The 18,503-nt window shown below is 57.8% G+C and overlaps 2 protein-coding genes across 6 annotated transcripts in view; one reads left to right on the forward strand and one right to left on the reverse strand.

Annotated features, from left to right (window-relative positions):
* The first annotated feature begins 1,543 nt into the window (after positions 1-1,543).
* NGB (neuroglobin) lies at positions 1,544-10,509 on the forward strand. 2 transcript variants are annotated; one of them, XM_069783787.1, is made up of 4 exons: positions 1,544-3,480; positions 5,226-5,337; positions 6,914-7,033; positions 8,211-10,509. In XM_069783787.1, exons 1-4 carry the CDS (start codon positions 3,419-3,421, stop codon positions 8,355-8,357), a joined length of 441 nt encoding a protein of 146 aa, XP_069639888.1. In that variant the 5' UTR covers positions 1,544-3,418; the 3' UTR covers positions 8,358-10,509. The 2 variants fall into 2 exon arrangements, with proteins under 2 accessions (XP_069639888.1, XP_069639887.1); XM_069783786.1 differs by lacking the exon at positions 1,544-3,480 and adding an exon at positions 3,707-3,860.
* A 2,211-nt stretch (positions 10,510-12,720) lies between these two features.
* Positions 12,721-18,503, reverse strand: part of TMEM63C (transmembrane protein 63C) — a 35,313-nt gene continuing 29,530 nt past the window's right edge. For all 4 annotated transcript variants that reach the window (XM_069783789.1, XM_069783788.1, XM_069783790.1 and 1 more), the window contains exons 16-24: positions 18,046-18,152; positions 17,143-17,229; positions 16,555-16,620; positions 16,274-16,436; positions 15,947-16,052; positions 15,568-15,735; positions 15,160-15,275; positions 14,925-14,996; positions 12,721-14,843 (exon numbers count right to left, since the gene is read on the reverse strand). In XM_069783789.1, the coding sequence (XP_069639890.1) occupies positions 14,631-14,843; positions 14,925-14,996; positions 15,160-15,275; positions 15,568-15,735; positions 15,947-16,052; positions 16,274-16,436; positions 16,555-16,620; positions 17,143-17,229; positions 18,046-18,152 (1,098 nt within the window). In that variant the 3' untranslated portion in view covers positions 12,721-14,630. The remainder of the gene's footprint in view (positions 14,844-14,924; positions 14,997-15,159; positions 15,276-15,567; positions 15,736-15,946; positions 16,053-16,273; positions 16,437-16,554; positions 16,621-17,142; positions 17,230-18,045; positions 18,153-18,503) is intronic.

The following is an 18,503-nucleotide window of genomic DNA, read 5'->3' on the forward strand; positions in this document are numbered from 1 at the left end:
TTGTGGGTAAACTGAGGCACTGAAGAAGTAAAGCTGACACTTGGCAAGGGGAATTATGAGTGTTGGTACTGTAACTTGAAGGGGCTGTAGATGACAATAGTGAGACCCGCTGCAAATGAAAAACATCATAAATCTGTGCTGTTCCAAAGCACAAAAGAGCTTTATTATCCTCTTTGCAGGTCAGTGAGTTTCTCCAGAAATCTGCCTCCCCTTTCTCCAAGTGGCCTACAGATTATTTTGGAGTAGTCTGTGCTGCTAACCTGATGGTTCTTCACTCATGAGAGCTCCAGGGACAGTCTTGTAGAAATCCAAGAACATCTCAGAAAAGAGCTGAGCTGCCAGGCTAGGTACATGGAGTCAAGGGAGTTGGGGACTATCAAAGGAAACCCTCAGACCATGGAAACGGTTGCAGTGTTCAACCTCTTGATGCATCCTGGGGCTTCCTCATGCTTGAAGGCTCACAAAACACTTGAACAAGAAGGGAGGTTTGCTTGTTTGTTTTTCCTTGTACTTTAAATCCTCTCTGGATTCCACTTGTGCTGTCAGCACCTCAGTGCCATGGCAGCAGGAGGAGTTCCTCTGACAGCCACGTAGCTGCGAGGGAGAAGCCACTTTGCACGCAGGGAAGAGCACCATGTCTCCGGAGCCCTCGCTCTTTTAAGTCATATGTGAATAGTGGTTCAGATGTTTCTTACCTCTGAGCTCTACCTGTCTCCCACCTCAGGTCCTTCCTTACAGCTCCCTTCTGTGCTGGAAGATCTATGCTGTCACAGGGGAAAATACTGCAGGTTTTATTAAGGGAAAGGTCACGTACCAGTGCCAGAAGGCAGCAAAGGGATGGATTCACCATTCAGAAGGGCAGGGAAGGTGGGAAAACGGCTCCTGAATGTTCCCGTACCCTGCCCAGAAGGAGCTGTTGCTGGGGGACAGGGAAGGAATTAACTCTCTTTGGTTCTTAGACTCTGCTGAGAGTGTGTGGTTTGGATGCCTACAGGTGGGCAGGGGTACGGCCAGCCCATCACCCCTTTCATCACCTGGGGCACCTGTATAGCATACAGGAGGAGAAGACCCATCACGCTCAGCACTCCCGTTGCTGCCATTTTGTCTGGTCTGTTCTGACACTTGCGCCTTGTCTGCGAGCGCTCAGCATGCAGCCACCATCTGGAGTATGGAGGGAAGGTGCAGGGGGGAAGACTTTGGACAAAAGCCACCGTTTTCCCTTGCTGTCATGGCTTCACTGCTATTGTCTGAGATACCCTTGCCAGTGGGAGCAATGGCTGAACCTGCATTTTGTTGTTGCCCTGGGACATGATAGCTGGTATGGTGCCTGCACGGACCTGAGGAAAGGTGTCCCACATCCCAGCTAAGCTTTAGGAGCTGATTGCTCTTAACTACAACAGCTTGCTTTTGTGGTGCTTCTCTTCCTCCTCTATCAGGCAGCTCTGAATATATTCAAAATGTTGCTAGGCAAATATTCAGCCTCGGTCGCTGCTCTGACTGCACATATGTGCTTCAGCTCTGCTCCTTGGTATCCTGTGGTCTAAGGAGGACTCTCCGCTCTCCTTTCCAGCACCCTGGCAGCACAGTGCTGCCCGCCTGTTCTGCTCCCCCTTCTTGTTAGCAGGGTCAGGCTGAACTGCCCAGCCAGGCTCTGGTGAAGCTCCATGTCTGTGTGGTTGTGACAACTGGCTGAAATGTCAGAGTAGCTTGTGCAGATACATATAGGATGACACTTCATGCTCTTCACCGGTGCGCTCGATCAGCTGCAAGATAGCTGAAGGTTAATGTTTGCATTGGCACTACTGGGCTTGTTAGCCGCCCTGCTCAGATTAACCCGGTATTTGCCGCTGCTCTCCTGGCTGCTCTTTCAGGCTCCTTGCAGCTTCAGCAGTTATCATCGCACTGATTTATCATCAGTCCCCAGTGTGAATGTTTCCTTTGCAAACACACAGCTAAGCCGCTGTTTTTAGTGGGAGCTTGTTGTGGACAAAAAGATGGTGGCCAACAGCAGGAAGCGCTGCAGGCTGGCAGGTTGCATGCTCTGACCCTCGAGATGGCCCTGCAGCTCATGACTTTTCTTTGTTATTGAATGCTTTTTATTTATCCCCAGTTCTCTAAGAATATAAGTGTGTAGAGATCATATGCTTTTGGGGCTTTTCTTAGTTATCATGAAAGCTAAAATGCTGTATTTTTAACAGGAGCCATGATTTAACAGAAGGCATTTGCATCTTTCCAGGACCTGGGACATTTGACATTAAGTCTTTTCTAGCAATGGCATTCAATACGCAGTATACCTGGAACATCATTTGTTTTCTGGCTCAGTAGCCACAGGTCTGTAAGTATTTGTGGGACTCCTTAGTCCTACCTGACAGTTCACTTTCTTGGTGAGTTTGTTGGACTCTTCAAGAGCCCAGCTTTAGGACAGGGCTCTCCAGCTTCCTCCAATATATATGGAGCTTTTCCTATACAGCATCTTGTCTGGTCTGTGCTGAGAATGCGAGGTCTCAAAAGCCTGAGAAAACAGGTAATTTATTCTGGCACTTGCAGAGACGTCTCCGGTGGCTTCCTGCTGTCACTGCAGTCAGTGCTGTCACTCCGGCTCTTTAGGAGAAAGGCCCCTGGGAGACAAGCTGGGGCTGGGGCTGGGGCTGAGGATGTAGCGTTGTGCCTTTGAACTTGTCTCCTCCCAGGAATTATTTTCAGTACTGCAATGAGAAGAGCCTCCTTTCTGCCTACACCGAGTCAATGTGCTCCTGGGTTGGGTCAGAGGCTGCTGCCTTCTCTCCTGATTACAAGAACTAAGTCTGATGTATAGAACCAGAACTTATAATGAGATCGGCACAATTGTTATTTCAGAGCAGACTGTGACGGTTTCAGTAATATTTGTGCTTTTGTGTTGCTCGCGTCCTTCTGAAAACCTGAACTTGCAAGACTGCTCTGGCTTTCCTGGCTTCTGTTGTGCTGCTTGAGACCTCGCTTGCCCCTTCTGCCTTTGTTTCCTCTGTGCTGCCTAAATCCCGGGACCAAATTAAAAGCAGCGTTTCCCTTTGTCTGAACAAGAAAGAGAAGCTGGGTGTCCCGAACACGTTTGACAGAGATGACACGCCTTCTGACCCGTTGTTAACAACCTCGCCCGGTTCAGCTGGCTTAGCCCTAAATGAGACGTGTATCTTGCAGGGGCTAGACTGCACCTGCCTGTGGAGACAGCAGGCGGCTGCGGGGTGTCCTGAGTCTCAGCGGAAGCGGCCAAGAGCAGGAGGACGCCGTAGTGCTGGAGCAGCGCCGAGGCCCGCCGCGCCGAAGTTACTCTCGGCGGGAGCTGTGCCGAACGGCGAGCCAAGACGGCCGGTCCCGGTGGTCCCCTCGCCAGCGCTGCTCCGCCGTGCTGCTTCACGTGCAAAGCGGGGCCGATCGGAAAATGTCAACCGGGAACGGGCTGAACTTTCCGCTCCGCCCTGCGGCCGCGAACCCTGCGGCGGGGTTAGTTGGGGAAATACAAAGCGAGCCCTCCCTTCCCCGTCCGGCGGTCGGGGAAGCGCCGGGCGGCGCAGAGGGGCCGGCAGGACGGGGGCGGAGCGCGGGTGGGGACCCCCCCCAGGTGAGCGCGGCAGCGCCCGCCCGCCCGCCCCTCGCTCCGCCGCCCGGCGGCGGCGCCCCCCCGGCGGAGCGAGGGGCGGGCGGGCGGGCGCGGGTGGGGACCCCCCCCCGGCGGAGCGAGGGGCGGGCAGCTGCCGCTCGGCGGCCCCCTCCGCCATGGACAGCGGGATGCCGCTGTCTGGCAGGCAGCGAGCGCTGATCCGGGAGAGCTGGCAGCGGGTGAGCGGCAGCCCCGTACAGCACGGCCTCGTCCTTTTCAGCAGGTGAGCGGGGCGGTAGGGAGGGGATGCGGCCGCCGGCGGGCCAGCCCCGCCGCCCGCCCGGACGGAGCCGGGGAAGGACGGGGTCCGCTTCTCGGGAGGGAAGCGCTTGCCTTCGCTTGGCGGTTCCCCGCCCTCTCTGCCCTCCCCGGGGCTGGCGGTCGGCGGGAGCGGCGCGGGGCTAAAGCCCCTCCACCGCGAAGCCGCGGCCGCCGTGGGGCAGCGGCGGGGGGAAGGCCTTTCCCAGCCGCCGGGAGCGAGAACTTTGTTGCGGGGAGACGGAGGGTGAGGGAGAGAGGCAGCGGGCAGGTCTTGTGCGTTCCTGCCCGCCGATCCGCCGTCTCGTCAGCGTTACTTCTGCTGTCTGAAGAGCTGCGCGCCCGCCCCGCTCTGGGGAGCGCATCGCAGGGAGCTCCTCGCTGCCCCCGACGGGGCGCTCCGCAGCCCCAGGCGAAGACCCGGCCGCTGGGCAGGCGTTCGGTCGGAGGGCAGAGCAAACGTGTGCCGCGGGCGGCGGCTGAAACCCAGCTCCTTGCCTCTCCTGGACAGATTAATGTCTCGATTATGGGAAGAGAAGAAGGGGAAGATCTGTGAAAAGTCATTTAAAAAGGACGGTTGGAGAGTTGACGGTCGGCTTCGGGAGCAGGGCAGGAGCCAACCCTCGCAGAGCAGGGCTGCGAGCAGCAGCGGGAATGTTTGGGAGTTTTAGCGGAGGGGAGAGAGATGCGGTAGTTTAATGTGCAGGATGAGGGGAAGAGAGGCGGTCTTGCCTGAATTCCCTTTGGCCTCCGTGGACAGCATCAGCCTGTTAGATCTGCCTGGGTGGCTGCGTATGTGCCTGGCATACACTGGCAGGGAGGATGGGGGGGGGGAAATGGGAGCTGGTGATGGTGTGGGAGAGTGGGGCATTAGCTGAGTTTGTACGTGCCCCCCTTGCTCCAGTAGGAAAGCCGGCTGCTGGAGCTTGCAGGCTTTCCCTGGATTTGGGAGCTTTGGGGCTCAAGGGGATCGTGAAGCGGGAATGGGAAGAGTTGAGACAACAGCCAAGACTTTGGGAAGAAAGGCCAGGCTGGGAGGAACTCTGGCGAGCTGGGACTGGTCCTCAGGTGCCATAAACACGTGTCTGAGAGCTGGGGCTGTGGGCTAGGGAAATAGAGACTTTTTGGAATATAGGTAACCTGGATTGCCCCAAACTAAGACTTTTCAGAACCTCTGGGTCCTTTACAGGTGGGGAGGGATCAGTAGGTAGGAAGGGAGGCAGAGGGAGGCCTGCGGGTGTGCTACTGATGAGGTTGTTCCTGGGGTGAGCAAGACCCTAAATAAAGCTGAGTTAGTGAGAAGATGGGGGTTTCTCTCTTGCTGTTGCAGGTTGTTTGACTTGGACCCTGACCTATTGCCCCTTTTCCAGTACAACTGCAAGCAGTTTGCCAGCCCTCAGGAGTGCCTCTCCACCCCCGAGTTCCTGGATCACATCAGGAAGGTGAGAGAGGGGCTGTGGCATGGCCGAAGTGCAGCCCCCCCCCGCCCCCAGTGGAGGTGGAAGCCCTTAGGCGATGGCTTGGGACTGTGGGGTGCCTGACTGGGGAACACATGGGAAGTCTCCTCCTGCGATGGTAACTGCAGGGGGTTTACTCATGCTAGCAGAAGGTGCTATTGCCAGGGCAAAGTGCCTTACAACATTGGGGAAGGGATGAGGATGCGGGTTGCGGTGGGTAAGAAGCACCATCCTGATTTCCATGCCCTCATCTGGGAGTGGATCGCCTCTTGCGAAGGTTGGAAGCCCCCTTCTTCTACTGCGGAAGTGCTTCAGTGAGCTCGCTTCTGTCCAGACAAGGACTGAAGCCCTTTGCTTGGCCACATGCTGACTGAGAGGTGGCACAGAGCTGGGCAGTGGGCCAGGCTCCATGGACTCACTGCTGTGGAGAGGCTTTTGGTGGGGTTGTAGAGCCCAAAGGCCCACAGCATCTCGTGGATAACCTCTGGGGGAGTGCTGTGATACCCATTTGCCTCCCCCCAAAACAGGGAGAGGAGCAATGCTGATGTCACCTGGAGGAGCTCATGCATGGACAGAACTATACCCAGTGCAGCAAAGACCCTTTGCTGAGCCCTAAATAGCGGCCACACCGGGGTAGAGCACAGCCTTGGCTTGCAGATGCCTTCATAAACTGTCTGGCTCCATCTTTAAACCAGTTTGGTACCTCACTTGCCTGTCTTTATTCCTCTTAAGAGGCTGTTTCAGGACTGTGCTCCTCTGATAGCTGCAAGCTTTTTTGTTATTTTCCAGCCTCTGTTGATTGGCAAAGTTAAGTCCATTTTTACTTCTGCTATTATTGCCCTGAGCTGAAATAGCTCTTTGCTCTTGTTGGAGATAATTTTCCTGTTGAAATTATAGAGCGCAATTCTATCACCTCTTGGCTTTGCCAAGCTAACCATGCCCTGGTTTTAATCTCTTCTAATTTGGTGTGTCTGTTCCCTTCATCCCTCTTTAACCCTTCTCTCTCCTGTTTCCATTTGACTCTTCGTGCTCCTGGGAGACCACAGTGGTATGTGCTTTACCAAACCAGGTCTCTTGGCTGTACTATCCACCCCATCTCCTCCTTGGCTGATCTTAGAATTGGAGTTGCCTTATTCACAATTGCACCTTCTTGGCAACTTCTAGTCGGAAACTCTAGTCCTGGCAACTTCCAGGGCTTGCCTGCAGTTGTCCTGGGGTCCTAAGAGCTGTAATGACTGCATCAGTGTTAGAGCTTACCCCATCACTGCTCTGCTATAGGGTTGAGCAGTTTACTGCCTCTGGGACAGGGAGGTCAGCAGTGCTGCTTGCTCTGGCACTTCTGGCAGTGTCCCATAGAAAGATGTGGTGTATGCTGCTGCCAGCATACCTCACTGATGTGACACATGGATCACAGCAGAGTGAAGGAAAGCTCAGAGGGCATCTGCTGGGCTGGGAGGTGGTCAGGCTGAGAAGGGTGAAGTGCAGGGGTCAGACTCTTTGTTCCTCTGGGAGGGCAGCAGAGCCTTGCTGCTAATGCCATTCTGCCTCTGTGCTCCTGCAGGTGATGCTGGTGATCGATGCTGCTGTGAGCCACCTGGAGAACTTGTCCTGCCTGGAAGAGTATCTCTGCAACCTTGGCAAGAAGCACCAGGCAGTTGGGGTGAAGGTGGAGTCTTTCTCGGTGAGGCGTCCTCTCTTGTCCCACTGTGGCTGTGTTTGTGCAGCTGTGCCTGCAGCCCTCAGCTGACCCCATCCCTCTGCGCCCACCTGCTGGGTTCAGCTGGCTGGAGAGAAAGCTGGTGGCTCAGGGCAGCCCCTGAGTTGCAGATACCTGCATAGTGACATTGGCTCAATCAGGGAAACCCTTGAGCTCTCCTCATTTTCTGCCCTCCGCCCATAAGCCCAGGGAGAAAGGACAGAGGGGACCAAGGCATTTCCCCCTTTTGAGGAGCACCATGGTTTGGGGCACTGCAGTCTCTCCTGCGACACAGGGCTGCGGGCTCAGACTTTGTCCTGGGTCCTGGTTCTCTGCATCAAATTATCCAGCCAAATCTCACTGCACCTGGGAAAGGGAGCATTCACCTCTCTCTGTATCTGCACTGGGTTGGGGTTGCTGCACCTCAGCCTCTGCTTCCTCCATGGCAGCAGGACAGGAGTATCCTCCATATTAAATCCTTGCTTACTCCTCTCCTCCCATCAGGCATGGAGAGAAATGCTGGATTACGCAGCAGAGAAAGGCAGGTTGAAGGAAAGATTTCTAACCAAAGCATGGCTCCCTCCTGATACTGCTAGCTTTGGTCCTCTTCAGAGGGAGGAGGGTCCCCTTTGCTTGGGGTAGTGATCCCCACCAGCCCTGTGCTCAGTGTGTGGGTGCTCCTGGATGGGGTTGCTCGCAGCTCCATGAGCAGCAGTGCCCTGTGGAGAGACCTGAGAGGTGGCGAGGCAGGCCCTCAGCATCCAGTCTGGGGTCTGGCCCACTCTCCTGGCATCAGGGCATTGCTCAGCTCTGCTGATCTGCTGCTATGTCAGGGGATGGGGCTGGCTACTCGCATCTGAGAGCCACAGAAGATGGACGTGTACCTTTCCCCTGGCGTTACATGCGTGATGTCAGCCCTTGCTCCCTGCCTGTGCTCCCTACTCACCCAGGGTGTGGGGTAAGGGCCAGCATAGGGCAGGGAAAAGCATGGGCTGGTTCTGGGCCCCCTCTGAGCAGCCAGGGATGGGGTGGCCTGGCCCCGTTGGTGGATGAGGAGCAGCTGCCCTGCAATGGGAGAAGTCCAAAAAGGCAGTGAAGCAAGAGATGGGGCTGTGTGTCATCACTTGGTGCTGAGCTTGACACCTCCCTGTTTGGTTTGCAGACTGTCGGCGAGTCCTTGCTGTACATGCTGGAGAAATGCCTTGGCGCTGCCTTCAGCCCAGACGTGCGGGAGGCTTGGAGCAAACTCTACAGTGCTGTGGTGAAAGCCATGCAACGTGGCTGGGAGACCCTCCCAGAAGGGGACTAGATCCTGCCAGCCAACCCCGTCCCTGACCACGCAGCAGTCCTGGGCAGAAGGAGCACTCACGCCATGCTCTCTGCCTCTCTCCACCTCTGTCTTTCTCTGTGCGCCAGCCCATCGCTGTTTCCTTCAGTCATGTGTGCTTTGGAGCTCTCCCAGTGATTCTGCCTTGCTTCGACATGACCACGTCTCTGCCTTTGCTAAGGGCTGGCAGGGTACGTCTCTGCAGCGAAGCCTAGGAGTGCCACACCACAGGTACACTGCCCTGCCAAGTTCCTTCGGGCTACCCGGAGCACCAACACCCATGTACCTACTCTGGTTTTTAGCTGGTTTGTCCTCCCTCCTCTTGCTACCCACCCTAGTTAGATCACAGCTAGCGTAGGCCTCTTGGGCTTATTTGCCCAAGATCCTGTTTGCCATGCTCAAGACCTGCCAGGTCTGGCACTGCTCACTCCTGCACTGCTGTGCCTGGTTCAGCTGTGGCAATGGCAGGTTTGGCTCCCTCCAGGGGCAGGGGCAGCAGAGGTGGGAGCTGTGCTGTGTGGCCGTCCTCCCCAAACCTTGTAGGGAGATTTTCCCCCTCTCACTTCACCAACACGTCGCTACCGGACGGTTAATCCTGGTGCTCTCTTCTGCCTTGCCTCTCCCCTGGATGGGATCCACGGCTTTTCCTCGTGTCAGGTGGGCCACAACTCAGTGTGTTTCCTAGGGATGCTTCAGGCAGCAGGGTCACGTTAATCCCGAGGTGAGGCTGCTTTTAGCAGGTGTGGGCTGCCAGCTGAAAATCTTGTGTTGGTTGGGCTGGTTGGTTTAACCTCAGAGCCAGCTGAAATGCAGCAGCAGTGGTGGCTCTTTACTGCTTTGTGTTAAGGAGAATAAAGTAAATACAAGGAAAAGAAGTCTTAAAATAAAAATGAAGGTTGCAATCATGTCATGGCAACAGTTTCCAGAAATCATTCTGGCTCTTGGCCAGAGGAAGCAGAGCTGGAATATCTCTGCTGATGCTGTCAGGACCTGGAGCGCTTTCCAGCTGCACAGAGTGCCCATCTGCAGAGCTCCTCACCCTTTAGTAATCCCTCCCAGCCATACTTGAGACACAGCTGCTTTGGAGCAGAGTGAGGCACCCACTTAGGTATGTGCAGCAGTGCTGTGTCAGGACAGGAGTGAGAAGACAGCATCTGCTGGAAGAAATCCCAGGAAATGGCTGAGAGGCAGCACCTGAGGGCTCTGGGGGGAGCTGAGCTTGAGCACTTTGAAGAAGAGTTCATCTTTGTGGGGAAGTTGCTGTGGGACAGGCAGAACCGTGTTTCCAGCCATCACTAGCCCCAGGGCAAGGACATGGAGCAAGTATTCAGTTACAGGCAATGCCCTTTTTTGCTGCTTCTTCAGGGCAGGAGGACCCCAGCATTGAGGGCCGAGATGGTCCTGTTCTGGAGACACATTCCTCCTATACTCAGACGTCCTCCACTCTGGGGCAGGAGAGGGCTGCCCTCTCCTCGCAGCTGCAGCTGAGGTCTCCCAGCCCCATGCCACGGAGGGGATGATGAGGTGCCCTGTGAGATGGGGGTCTGCTTCCCTGCCACCAGGCCTTCTGGTGGTCATGGGCTTCCAGCAAGCAAGAAACCTCCAGCAGTGTCTGGGAGGGGAGCTGACAGGTATTGTGGAACAGGCAGTGAACATCCCCATGTAGGATGCTCGCTGTCCTCCCTGTGGCACCAGGCTCTGCTCCTGCAGTCCTACAGTGTGGTGTTGTGCATCCTGGCCCATGGGTCTCTCCATCAGCTGGGTCAGGTGAGGTCCTCCCCATTCTCGTGCCAGGCAGTGAGGGATGGAGGAGCCGGGGCTGGGAGGAGGGGCTAGCTGTTACGGCATGGGATGGGTAGGAGGATTTGGGAATGGGGACGTCCTATTTGCAACCCTGTTCTGGGCCATCAGCATCACAGGGGGGACCTTCTGGCTGTGTGTGACAAGTAGGCAGCTATGTGATGGGTGTGGTGTGGGTGTTACTGCCCCAAACCATCCCTGCTCCCTCTAGCTTTCCCAGCTCCTTGACTTCTCTTCTGTACCATGTTTCGTGTAACTCCCAAGAGAACTGAACTAGCCTGTGTGCCTCTTATACCCAGCTGTACTGTTTAATAAAGAGCAACAGTGAGTCTTGGCCCTTTTTGTTGCCTTATGTTTATTTTAATATAAAAGGCCCAAGCAAACAAACAAAAAAAAAAAGGTTGACAGAGAGGGGGTTACTGGTTTCTTGTTGGCCCTAGCTGTGGAGATATTGGTCATTGGGAGTGCTTGTGTAGTCCAGCTCGACTGACATGAGAGGGCATGCAGCACCAATGTCTGTTGGGAGCTTTTGTGCACTGTAATTGAACGGGCGAGCAGCGGAGGGGCTAGCAAAGGTGTCCTGCTGCTGATTGCTCGTTACCTTCCAAATTTAACGATCTCTAATAGAATTAGCATTTTAAGCAATCAGCCTAAAAATCCCGTTTCTGTTGTTCAGTTGTTACTTTTGTTCTTTGAGATAGCATAGGCTCACCTGCTGCTGGTCACCCGCTGCTGGTTGCCCGCAGCAGCCCGGCATGGCCTCGCAGCAAAGTCCTGCCCAGCTCCATGCAGCATCCACCCTGCCAGCAGCCCTGCCCCAGGGAGCAGCTGGTGGGGATGCAGGAGGTCCTGTCTCCTACTTCTCGGGGCAGATTCTAGCTGTGACACAGTGGGTTTCCAGCCCTGGGAGTGTTGGGCACTTCGCACTGAAGAAAGATGGTCCCTAGAGCAGGCAAGCCAGCTCAGGGTCTGTAATAGCATCACCTGAGGGCTGGAAATCCCAGCCCTGCCACAGGAGAGCATGGTGAGCATCCCGGGAAAGCCGTGCTGCTCTGCCTTGGGCAATGTTTAGGATGGGGCATGTTCTGTAGGGCAAGGTGCAACGGGCTGCGAAGGGCAAGGCGAGCAGCAGACATCTGACGCAAATAAATCCTCCTTGTGGTTCATTGCTAAAATAAATTTTCCAGCTCTTCCTGGCCTGGAGCACAGCTGCCAGCCTCAGGGCTGGCAGTCGAGCCCAACTGCAGCGCTGCAGGGAAGGGCCAGCACGGCACCCCCCAGCAGCACCCCCATCTTCGACCCCCTGCACCAGCGCAGAGGTTTGCCACGGCTCCCACAAACCGCCCCTTTGCCTTGGCTGCTGCCCGGCGGGGATGCTCCCAGCACTGCCCACCACCAGCCCACGCAGTGGGAGACGCCATGCAATTGCTTGGCCCCGACTGTGAGGGACTTTTGTATGCGCAGGCTGTAATCAGGAGGGCGGGTTTCTGATGGCTGGAGTGGTGGAGGGACAGCATGATGAGGCTTACACAAGCTTGTTAGGCTGTAATGAGCTTCCCCTGCAAGGACCAGGAGAGCCGCCAGCTGGGGAGGGCAATTACAGCCCTTGCTCACAGCCAGGGCTCCTGCCTCAGCAAACTGGCACCAGCAAGGCCCTGTGTTTAGCCCGTTTCCCACTGATTACAAATCGTGGGGGGGCTCTGTGCGGGTGTGTGGTGAGGGGAGTGGGTTTTTAAATTTTCCAGTTTTTCACCCAAGGGGAAGTCCTCCCTGTGCCATAAGCCAGGCTGGCCAGGCAGGGTTTGCTCCCTGGGAGCCGTGGAGGGGCTGGCCAGAGGGACCTGTTGAAACCAGACACAGCTCAGTCAAGTAGGAATTTGGGTATAAAGACTGTGTTTTGGGAGGGAGGAGGGGAGCAAAAGAGCACTGTCTGCTCAAAACCTAGAGAAAGGCTCCCAAAATGGTGTTCACCCCCTTCCCTGGGACTTGCTGGTGGGCAGTTCAGCTTTGGGAACATCTGCTCCATCCCCAGATGGGATAGGTCCCTCCGCTCCTTGCTGTGGTCCCGGAGGAGCTCCAGGCCACCATCCTGCTCCCGCCAGGCAGTGTGTGCCCCTTTTTGGTGGTGTCCTGAGCCAGCTGAGCCTGTGGGGCGAGCACTGGCAGAGGATGGGCAGGGGAGGCACATGCCTGTCCCAGGGCTGCACCCCTTCCCCGATGTTGGGGACAGTGCCAAAGGCTGAGCCAGCCTTTCCAAAGGGACACAACAGAGCACGCCCCTGCTCTCGCACCGTTGCTGCATCTGCCCACTCACTTAGGTTTGCTTTTGTGGGGAACGTGGTGGGTGGCAAGGTGCCTGGAGGTGGGTAGGTAGCCAAATGGTCTCCTCGCCACTGAAGTTTCTGCAGGATATCCCCAAGAAGGGTCAAAAGCAGCCTGCAGGTGGGGAAAGGGGCTGGAGTATTTTCACAGGCTCCAGTGGCGAGGGTCCCCCCTCTCCTGGCACCGGGCAGGACGCACGAGGGTGACAACACTAGGCAGCGGCTGGGTGAAGTAATTTTATTCAAGGCACGGTCATAGCAATAAATCACGAGAAGGTACAGACCTCTGGCACATTCCTACAGCGGGGCAGCCAAGGGCAATCGGACCAGCAGCCCGAGCTCCCGAGGACGTGGTGCTGCTCGCAGGCACTTGCTTCCACCTGGAGAGAGGCCACCAGCATCCCCCTGGCTCCAGCCGGGGCTGCCCCTGGAGCAGGCAGTGAGGGCAGCGGCTGAACTGTGGGTAGCCCCGCGGGCATCTGGGCAGGGAGCCGTGAGCCCCCCAGGGTGCTTTTGGGGGTTGGGAGGAAGCAGCTGAGCTCAAGGGTCCCCCGAGGCAACCACTTGGCAGCTAGTGTGCCACAGCCATCATCCCAGCATGCAGGAACATGGGATGGGGACCACAGCACTGCCAGGTGGCTGAGCCATGACCCACCAAGCCCCACAGGGATGTCCCAGGGCCCACTTGAGTCCAACAGAGACCCACAGCTCGCTGCTGGGCTGCCTTTTAATCCCCCTGCCCCAGACTGGAACAACCATGCAGCACCAGTAATGCTGAGTGGTGCCATGGCCAAGCATCTGCCTTCACACAGCAGCGCTCCCCACGCTGGCAGCCTTAGTGCCAGCAGAGCTGCGTCGTCGTCCCTTCCCTCCCTGGATGGCCCTGGGATGGCGGCTAGAATTGCTCTGAAGCCAGCAGGAAAATCAGGAGCAGGAAAATTAGAGGAAAATCAACCCCGAGGCCAAAGCGGGGCCAAGCAAGGAGTCAGCATACCCAGGTGGGCTAGCCTGGTGGGAGAGGGGCCAAGTAGGGCGAGGATCTGCACTCATCTCCAGGGGCCTCCACAGCTGCTGCGGATGAGCTGGACAACCCCAGGATGCTGCCCAGGCAGGAGCCGGCGCATTTATACTGATCACAGCAGGACTCACACTTGGGAGGTGGTGCGGCTGCTGGGGGAGCATCCCATGGCTGCGACTTGTGGGTGAGGGCAGGATGCGGTGGACCAGGACCTGGAGGCCGGGGTCCTGCCAGCACTGCCCTCCCCGTTTTTGTTGCAAAAGGATGGAGCCATGCAGGGTCCCATGGCCAGCCCCAGGGAGAGCATGAGGGTGATACTGCTGGGCAAGGCGGGATGACGTGGAGCTGCCCTCACAGCCATTAAACACACTCATCCCTTGATCTCGCGCTCCTCCCCGTGGACCCAAGGGTGCAGGCATGGTGCAGTGGCAGCGGAGGGATGGGGTGGGAGGGTGGGGAAGGGCTGGGCTTGCGTTTTGATGCCTGCCTCAGGGCAGGGCTGCTGGTGCTCAGGCAGACGTGGGAGCAGCCCTGAGCACTCACCTCCCACCGAAGCACACAGGTCTCAGCAGTCCCCGCTTTAACCGGCAAAGCCTTGGGGGAGGCAGCGGGGGTGGGCAGAACCTGCACAGCCGGCACCAGGGGAGGCAGCGGGACGGCCGCTGCGAGCAGGGGTGGGAAGCGAGGGTTAGGGGTGGCCGTCCCCTGCCACTGAGGACCCGTGGGACAGCGTGGTGGCGGGCACATTCGTCTGAGCTGTCTGGGCTGCTTCCCCCTCACGGAGGGGCCAGGGCCTCCCTCCTGCCCCCAAAAGCATGGCCTCTCAGAGAGACCCTCTCCCCACACCGCTGCATCCCTTCTTCCCCATGATGGGCTGGAAGAGGCAGGTGGGGATGTGGGAACAGGGGGGAGGCTGAGCCGGTCCAGGCAGCAGGAGGGACCAGCAGAGCCTCCCACCACCTCCCATGCAATGGGGTCTCCCCCTCACATCAGTCCTGTCGTCCCCCCGCCCCATCAGCGAGGTGGCCCCCACCAGTGCTGGGAAGGCTCCTTCCTGCCCCTTGGCACGTCCTCCGCTCTCGGCACAGCTGGTCCTTGCCCCAGCGACGGGGGTGCTCACTGGTAGCGGGCCTGGCTCTCCATCACGGGGCCGCTCCTGTACTCGCCCTCCACTGTCTCCAGCTCCGTCTCGAAGCTCTGCAGCCCCCCGTCCTCCCCATCCTCCGCTGGCTCCAGGTGGTTGCCCATGGTGCCGTAGGACTGGTGCGCCGGGGAGGCCGCCGGCGTCAGGCTCAGCTCGGGCTCCTGCAGGACGGTGGCCACGAAGAGCTGCCCCGGGGGGCCGTGGGGGGTCAGGACCCAGGGGAGCAAGGAGGGGTGGCCACGGCAGGGCTGGGGAGGGGTACTCACATTGGAGTTGGGGGTGGAGGAAACACTGCTCCGCTCCACATCATTGAAGGCGCCCTCAGACTGGTCAGACATCTGGGGAGAGGGGGGCCGGGAGGAAACGACTGTTTGGGAGTCCCCAGCCGATGCCGGGGGCCAGCCAGGCGCCACCTGACTCATCACAGCAAACGCACCCCAGAGAGGCAAGGAGGGGACGAAGCGGGGCAAGGGAACGGGACAGGCGGCTGCCTGCACTCACCTGGTAGCTGGAGGGTTTCCGCGGCTGCAGCTTCTTCAGGCAGAGGCCAAAGAAGGAGAACACAATGCAGGAGAGGAGGACCACAAAGGTGAAGAGGGTGACAGGGCGGGTGGGACCTAGAGCACAGAGACACTGGGGCAGCATATGAGCCTCCAAGGACCTGCTGCATGTCCAGCTGAGCCCCAGGCTGGTGCCTGCTTTGGGTCTTACAAGCTTTCAACCCCCCTCCCAAAACACTAGCTGACAGCCTCCTCATCTGCCAGGTCTCCATCACACCTTCCCCCTTCCCATCCCCCTTTCCACCCTCTGTGCCATGCCTAATTCGGGGGGGTGACACCAGTGGCTTATCCCCCCAAGCATTAGATGTGACCCTCAGCAGTGGCGGGGGAAGTCCCAAGCTCTCCCTACCGAGGCGCAGGACGGAGAAGAAGAGCAGCCAGAACATGCAGAGAATGGGGGCCACCACAACCTGGCTGATGGCGGCGACGTGGAGGCGCTGGTTCAGCTTGGTGGGGATGTACACATAGTAAATGTTGTACCGGTCAACCATGTGCTTGAGCAGCATGTAGAGCAACCCTGGTGGGAGGAGAGAGGCCATTTGTGGTGGGAGGACAACAGGGACAGCCAGGTCAAAGGGACAGCAGGGCAGGCCCAGGGGATGATGCCCAAGGGTGCCCTCCCATACCATGCGGGAAGCTTGTGCTCCCACGCTGCTGCTGGTGGCTGGGATAGGCTGTTCTTGGCATGGCCGGGGGCAGCGGGACCATGGGCATGGGATTGTACTTACCGAAGGGGACGATGATGGGGCAGGTGATGCTGTATGTCATGACAACGGAGAAGATGCAGCAGGTCCAGGCATACTCCAGTCCAAACTGGAACTGGTAGGCTTGGCTCTGGGGCACAACCAAAGTGTCATTACTGCCTCTGCCACTGCAAAGGCTGCACTTGCCTTTGCACCCTGGCCAACACGACTGCCTCCCGCCATTAGCCCCCACAAGGCCTGAAGAAGTCTCCACAAGCCTCCCCATAGGACTGGGACGGCCTGAGTTTCCAGCGAGCACGTCCCTGCTGTGCTGGGGGTCACATAGGCTCAGAGGTGACCAGGGCCACATACCCGCTTGACGTGGAGCCGCTCGGGCTCGGACTTGGCAAAGCAGAGGCGGGCGGTGTAGACAAGGAGGCCCGGGATGCGCAGCAGCTCCATGGCCGTCCCAATCAGGCTGGAGGTGACCACATAGTTGACGAAGAAAGCGCCGTTGTCCGGGAGGAAAACACACCTGCCCCGGGGATGCAGAAGGTGAGAGGATGCTCGGGCAGGCAGCTAGGAGAGCTGGCAGGAGCTGGTGTAGGGTGCTCCTGCTTGCCCGGGAGGTCTGGGAGCTCCCTGTTACTCACTGGAACTTGATATCAGCCTCGTCCAGAAAGTGGGTGTCAAAGAGCCAGCGGAAGAAAAGGTCCAGGCTGGAAGGGGGAGAAGAGGAGCAGCTCAGAAAGAGGGGCAGCTGCAGAGCAACATGGGGGCACCCAGTGGGTGTGTGCTTCCCCCTGCCCTGGGTGGGCAAGACCCTCTGGACCCTACACCACCAGAGCAGACCCTTCTGCCACATGGGACCACTGTGGCATGGGTGCTCGTCTCCCAGATGGTCAGGATTGCCCTAGCTGGAGCTACACAGATCCCTGACCTGCTCCTTTCAGGGTCTGCTGAAGGGATGACCCCAAGCAGGGCATCACCAGCACCCTCAGGTCAGCCGTGGCAGCCTGGCAAGCTGCTCCACTCCCTCCGTCTGCCGCAGGGAAGCTTTCTGTCCATGACCATCTAGGAGCAGCTCAGCATGGCTAAAGAGCGAGTGTCTTCCTCCCCACAGACAGCCATGGTTCAGTGGTGGTGGGCCTTTAGCCCTTTGGCTTGTGGGAGGCAAGGGGCCAAGGTGCAACTGCAGCTGCCGGGGAGCAGGGAGAGGAGCATGGCAGCATGGTCCATACCTGCTCAGCCCCAGCGAGGGCAGAATGATGACCATGAACACTAGGAAGAAGAAGCACTTGTGCATGGTGAGCTGATTTTCACTCGACCTGCGGAGAGGGGAGGCAAGAGGAGAACGTTGCACTTTTCCAAGGCAGAGCAGCCAGCGGGGGGAGAGGCTGGGCTGGGTCTTGCTCTTCACCAAGGAGTTACTCCCAACCCCACGAAGTCACGTGCATTTGATCTATGCATCTCCTGGGGCCTTGCAAAGCCTCTCCCAGACTAGGGGTAGTGACCATGAGGAATCTGTTGTAGTGAAAGCTCTTGTCCTCCCAGCCTCTCACCTCCTTCATACCTACACTCTCCTACCATCCCTTCTGGTGTAGACGCCCAACAAGAGGCAGCTGGGTATCTACAAGAGGTTCAGGAGCCCCCATTTCCCCAGGAGAAGGAAGGGAGATGGTGACAAAGCTCCTGCAAGGACTCAGCAGACCAGGCACAGGGGTTGACAGGGGTTGAAGCCAGTGGAGGCTCAAGACAGAGAGCATGTTGTAGGAGCTAGGCAGAGCTTGCTCTGCTAGGAGACTTCAAGCACCCTGAACCCATGCCTCCACCTTGGAGGGCTGGGAGCACTGCTGCTGCCAGTCCACCATCATACCATCCCTTTCACAAACTTCTTCAGACCCATCTTAAAACCGGCTCTACGTGCCTTTGTCAGCAGGCCGGAAGCATTCAGGGCTATGGCAAGGAAATGGCGCCTTTGGGCATGGGCTTGGGGCTCTTTCCATGGAGGGCAACACCCACGGGGCTCTCTGGGGGTCTGCTGCTGCACTGCCTGCCTCCCTGCAGGTTGGGTCCCATGAGTCCTACTGAGGTTCCTCCCAACTACCGCAGCCCTGGGGTAGCTCGGGGGCCAGCCCCATTACCTCGTCCAGTGCGACTCAAAGAATGCCGAGTAGTAGACAAGGAAAGGCAGGAAGACGGAGAAGGCCCAGAGCAGCAGTGTGGGGAAGAACTGGGTGATGATGGGGTTCTGCAGGAGGAGAGATGCCAGACACCCCCTCAGGAGCCCGCTGGAGCTCAGCCATGCTGGAGGCAGCTCCCCGGGCCTCCTGGCACAAGATGGTGTCTGCAACAGGTGGGCTGGGGCACCCCCTTCCTGAGAAGGGGCATTTGTTTCAGGAGATAAGAGCTTGAGGCCAGCCAAAGGCACCACGGGCATGCTCTGAGCCCCAGTATCTGCCCAACAGCTCGCAGGTCAATAAGCAGGAAGGAGATGCACTGCTAGCAGCTCCTAAAAGCTCCTGGAGCTCTTCCCACCCTTCTCCTCTTGCATGGACACCAACCTGCCCTCCCCCATGGACACCAGCACCAAAGCTCAGGT

This window comes from Haliaeetus albicilla, chromosome 5, assembly GCF_947461875.1.
Source record: "Haliaeetus albicilla chromosome 5, bHalAlb1.1, whole genome shotgun sequence".
Classification (NCBI taxonomy): domain Eukaryota; kingdom Metazoa; phylum Chordata; class Aves; order Accipitriformes; family Accipitridae; genus Haliaeetus; species Haliaeetus albicilla.

What these genes read in the sequence shown, in the direction of transcription:
- NGB (XM_069783786.1), top strand. Translation starts at nt 3,754, where the DNA reads ATGGACAGCGGGATGCCGCTGTCTGGCAGGCAGCGAGCGCTGATCCGG. An exon ending in GGCCTCGTCCTTTTCAGCAG is followed by an intron (nt 3,861 to 5,225) that starts GTGAGCGGGGCG and finishes TTGCTGTTGCAG; the next exon opens with GTTGTTTGACTTGGACCCTG. An exon ending in TGAAGGTGGAGTCTTTCTCG is followed by an intron (nt 7,034 to 8,210) that starts GTGAGGCGTCCT and finishes TTTGGTTTGCAG; the next exon opens with ACTGTCGGCGAGTCCTTGCT.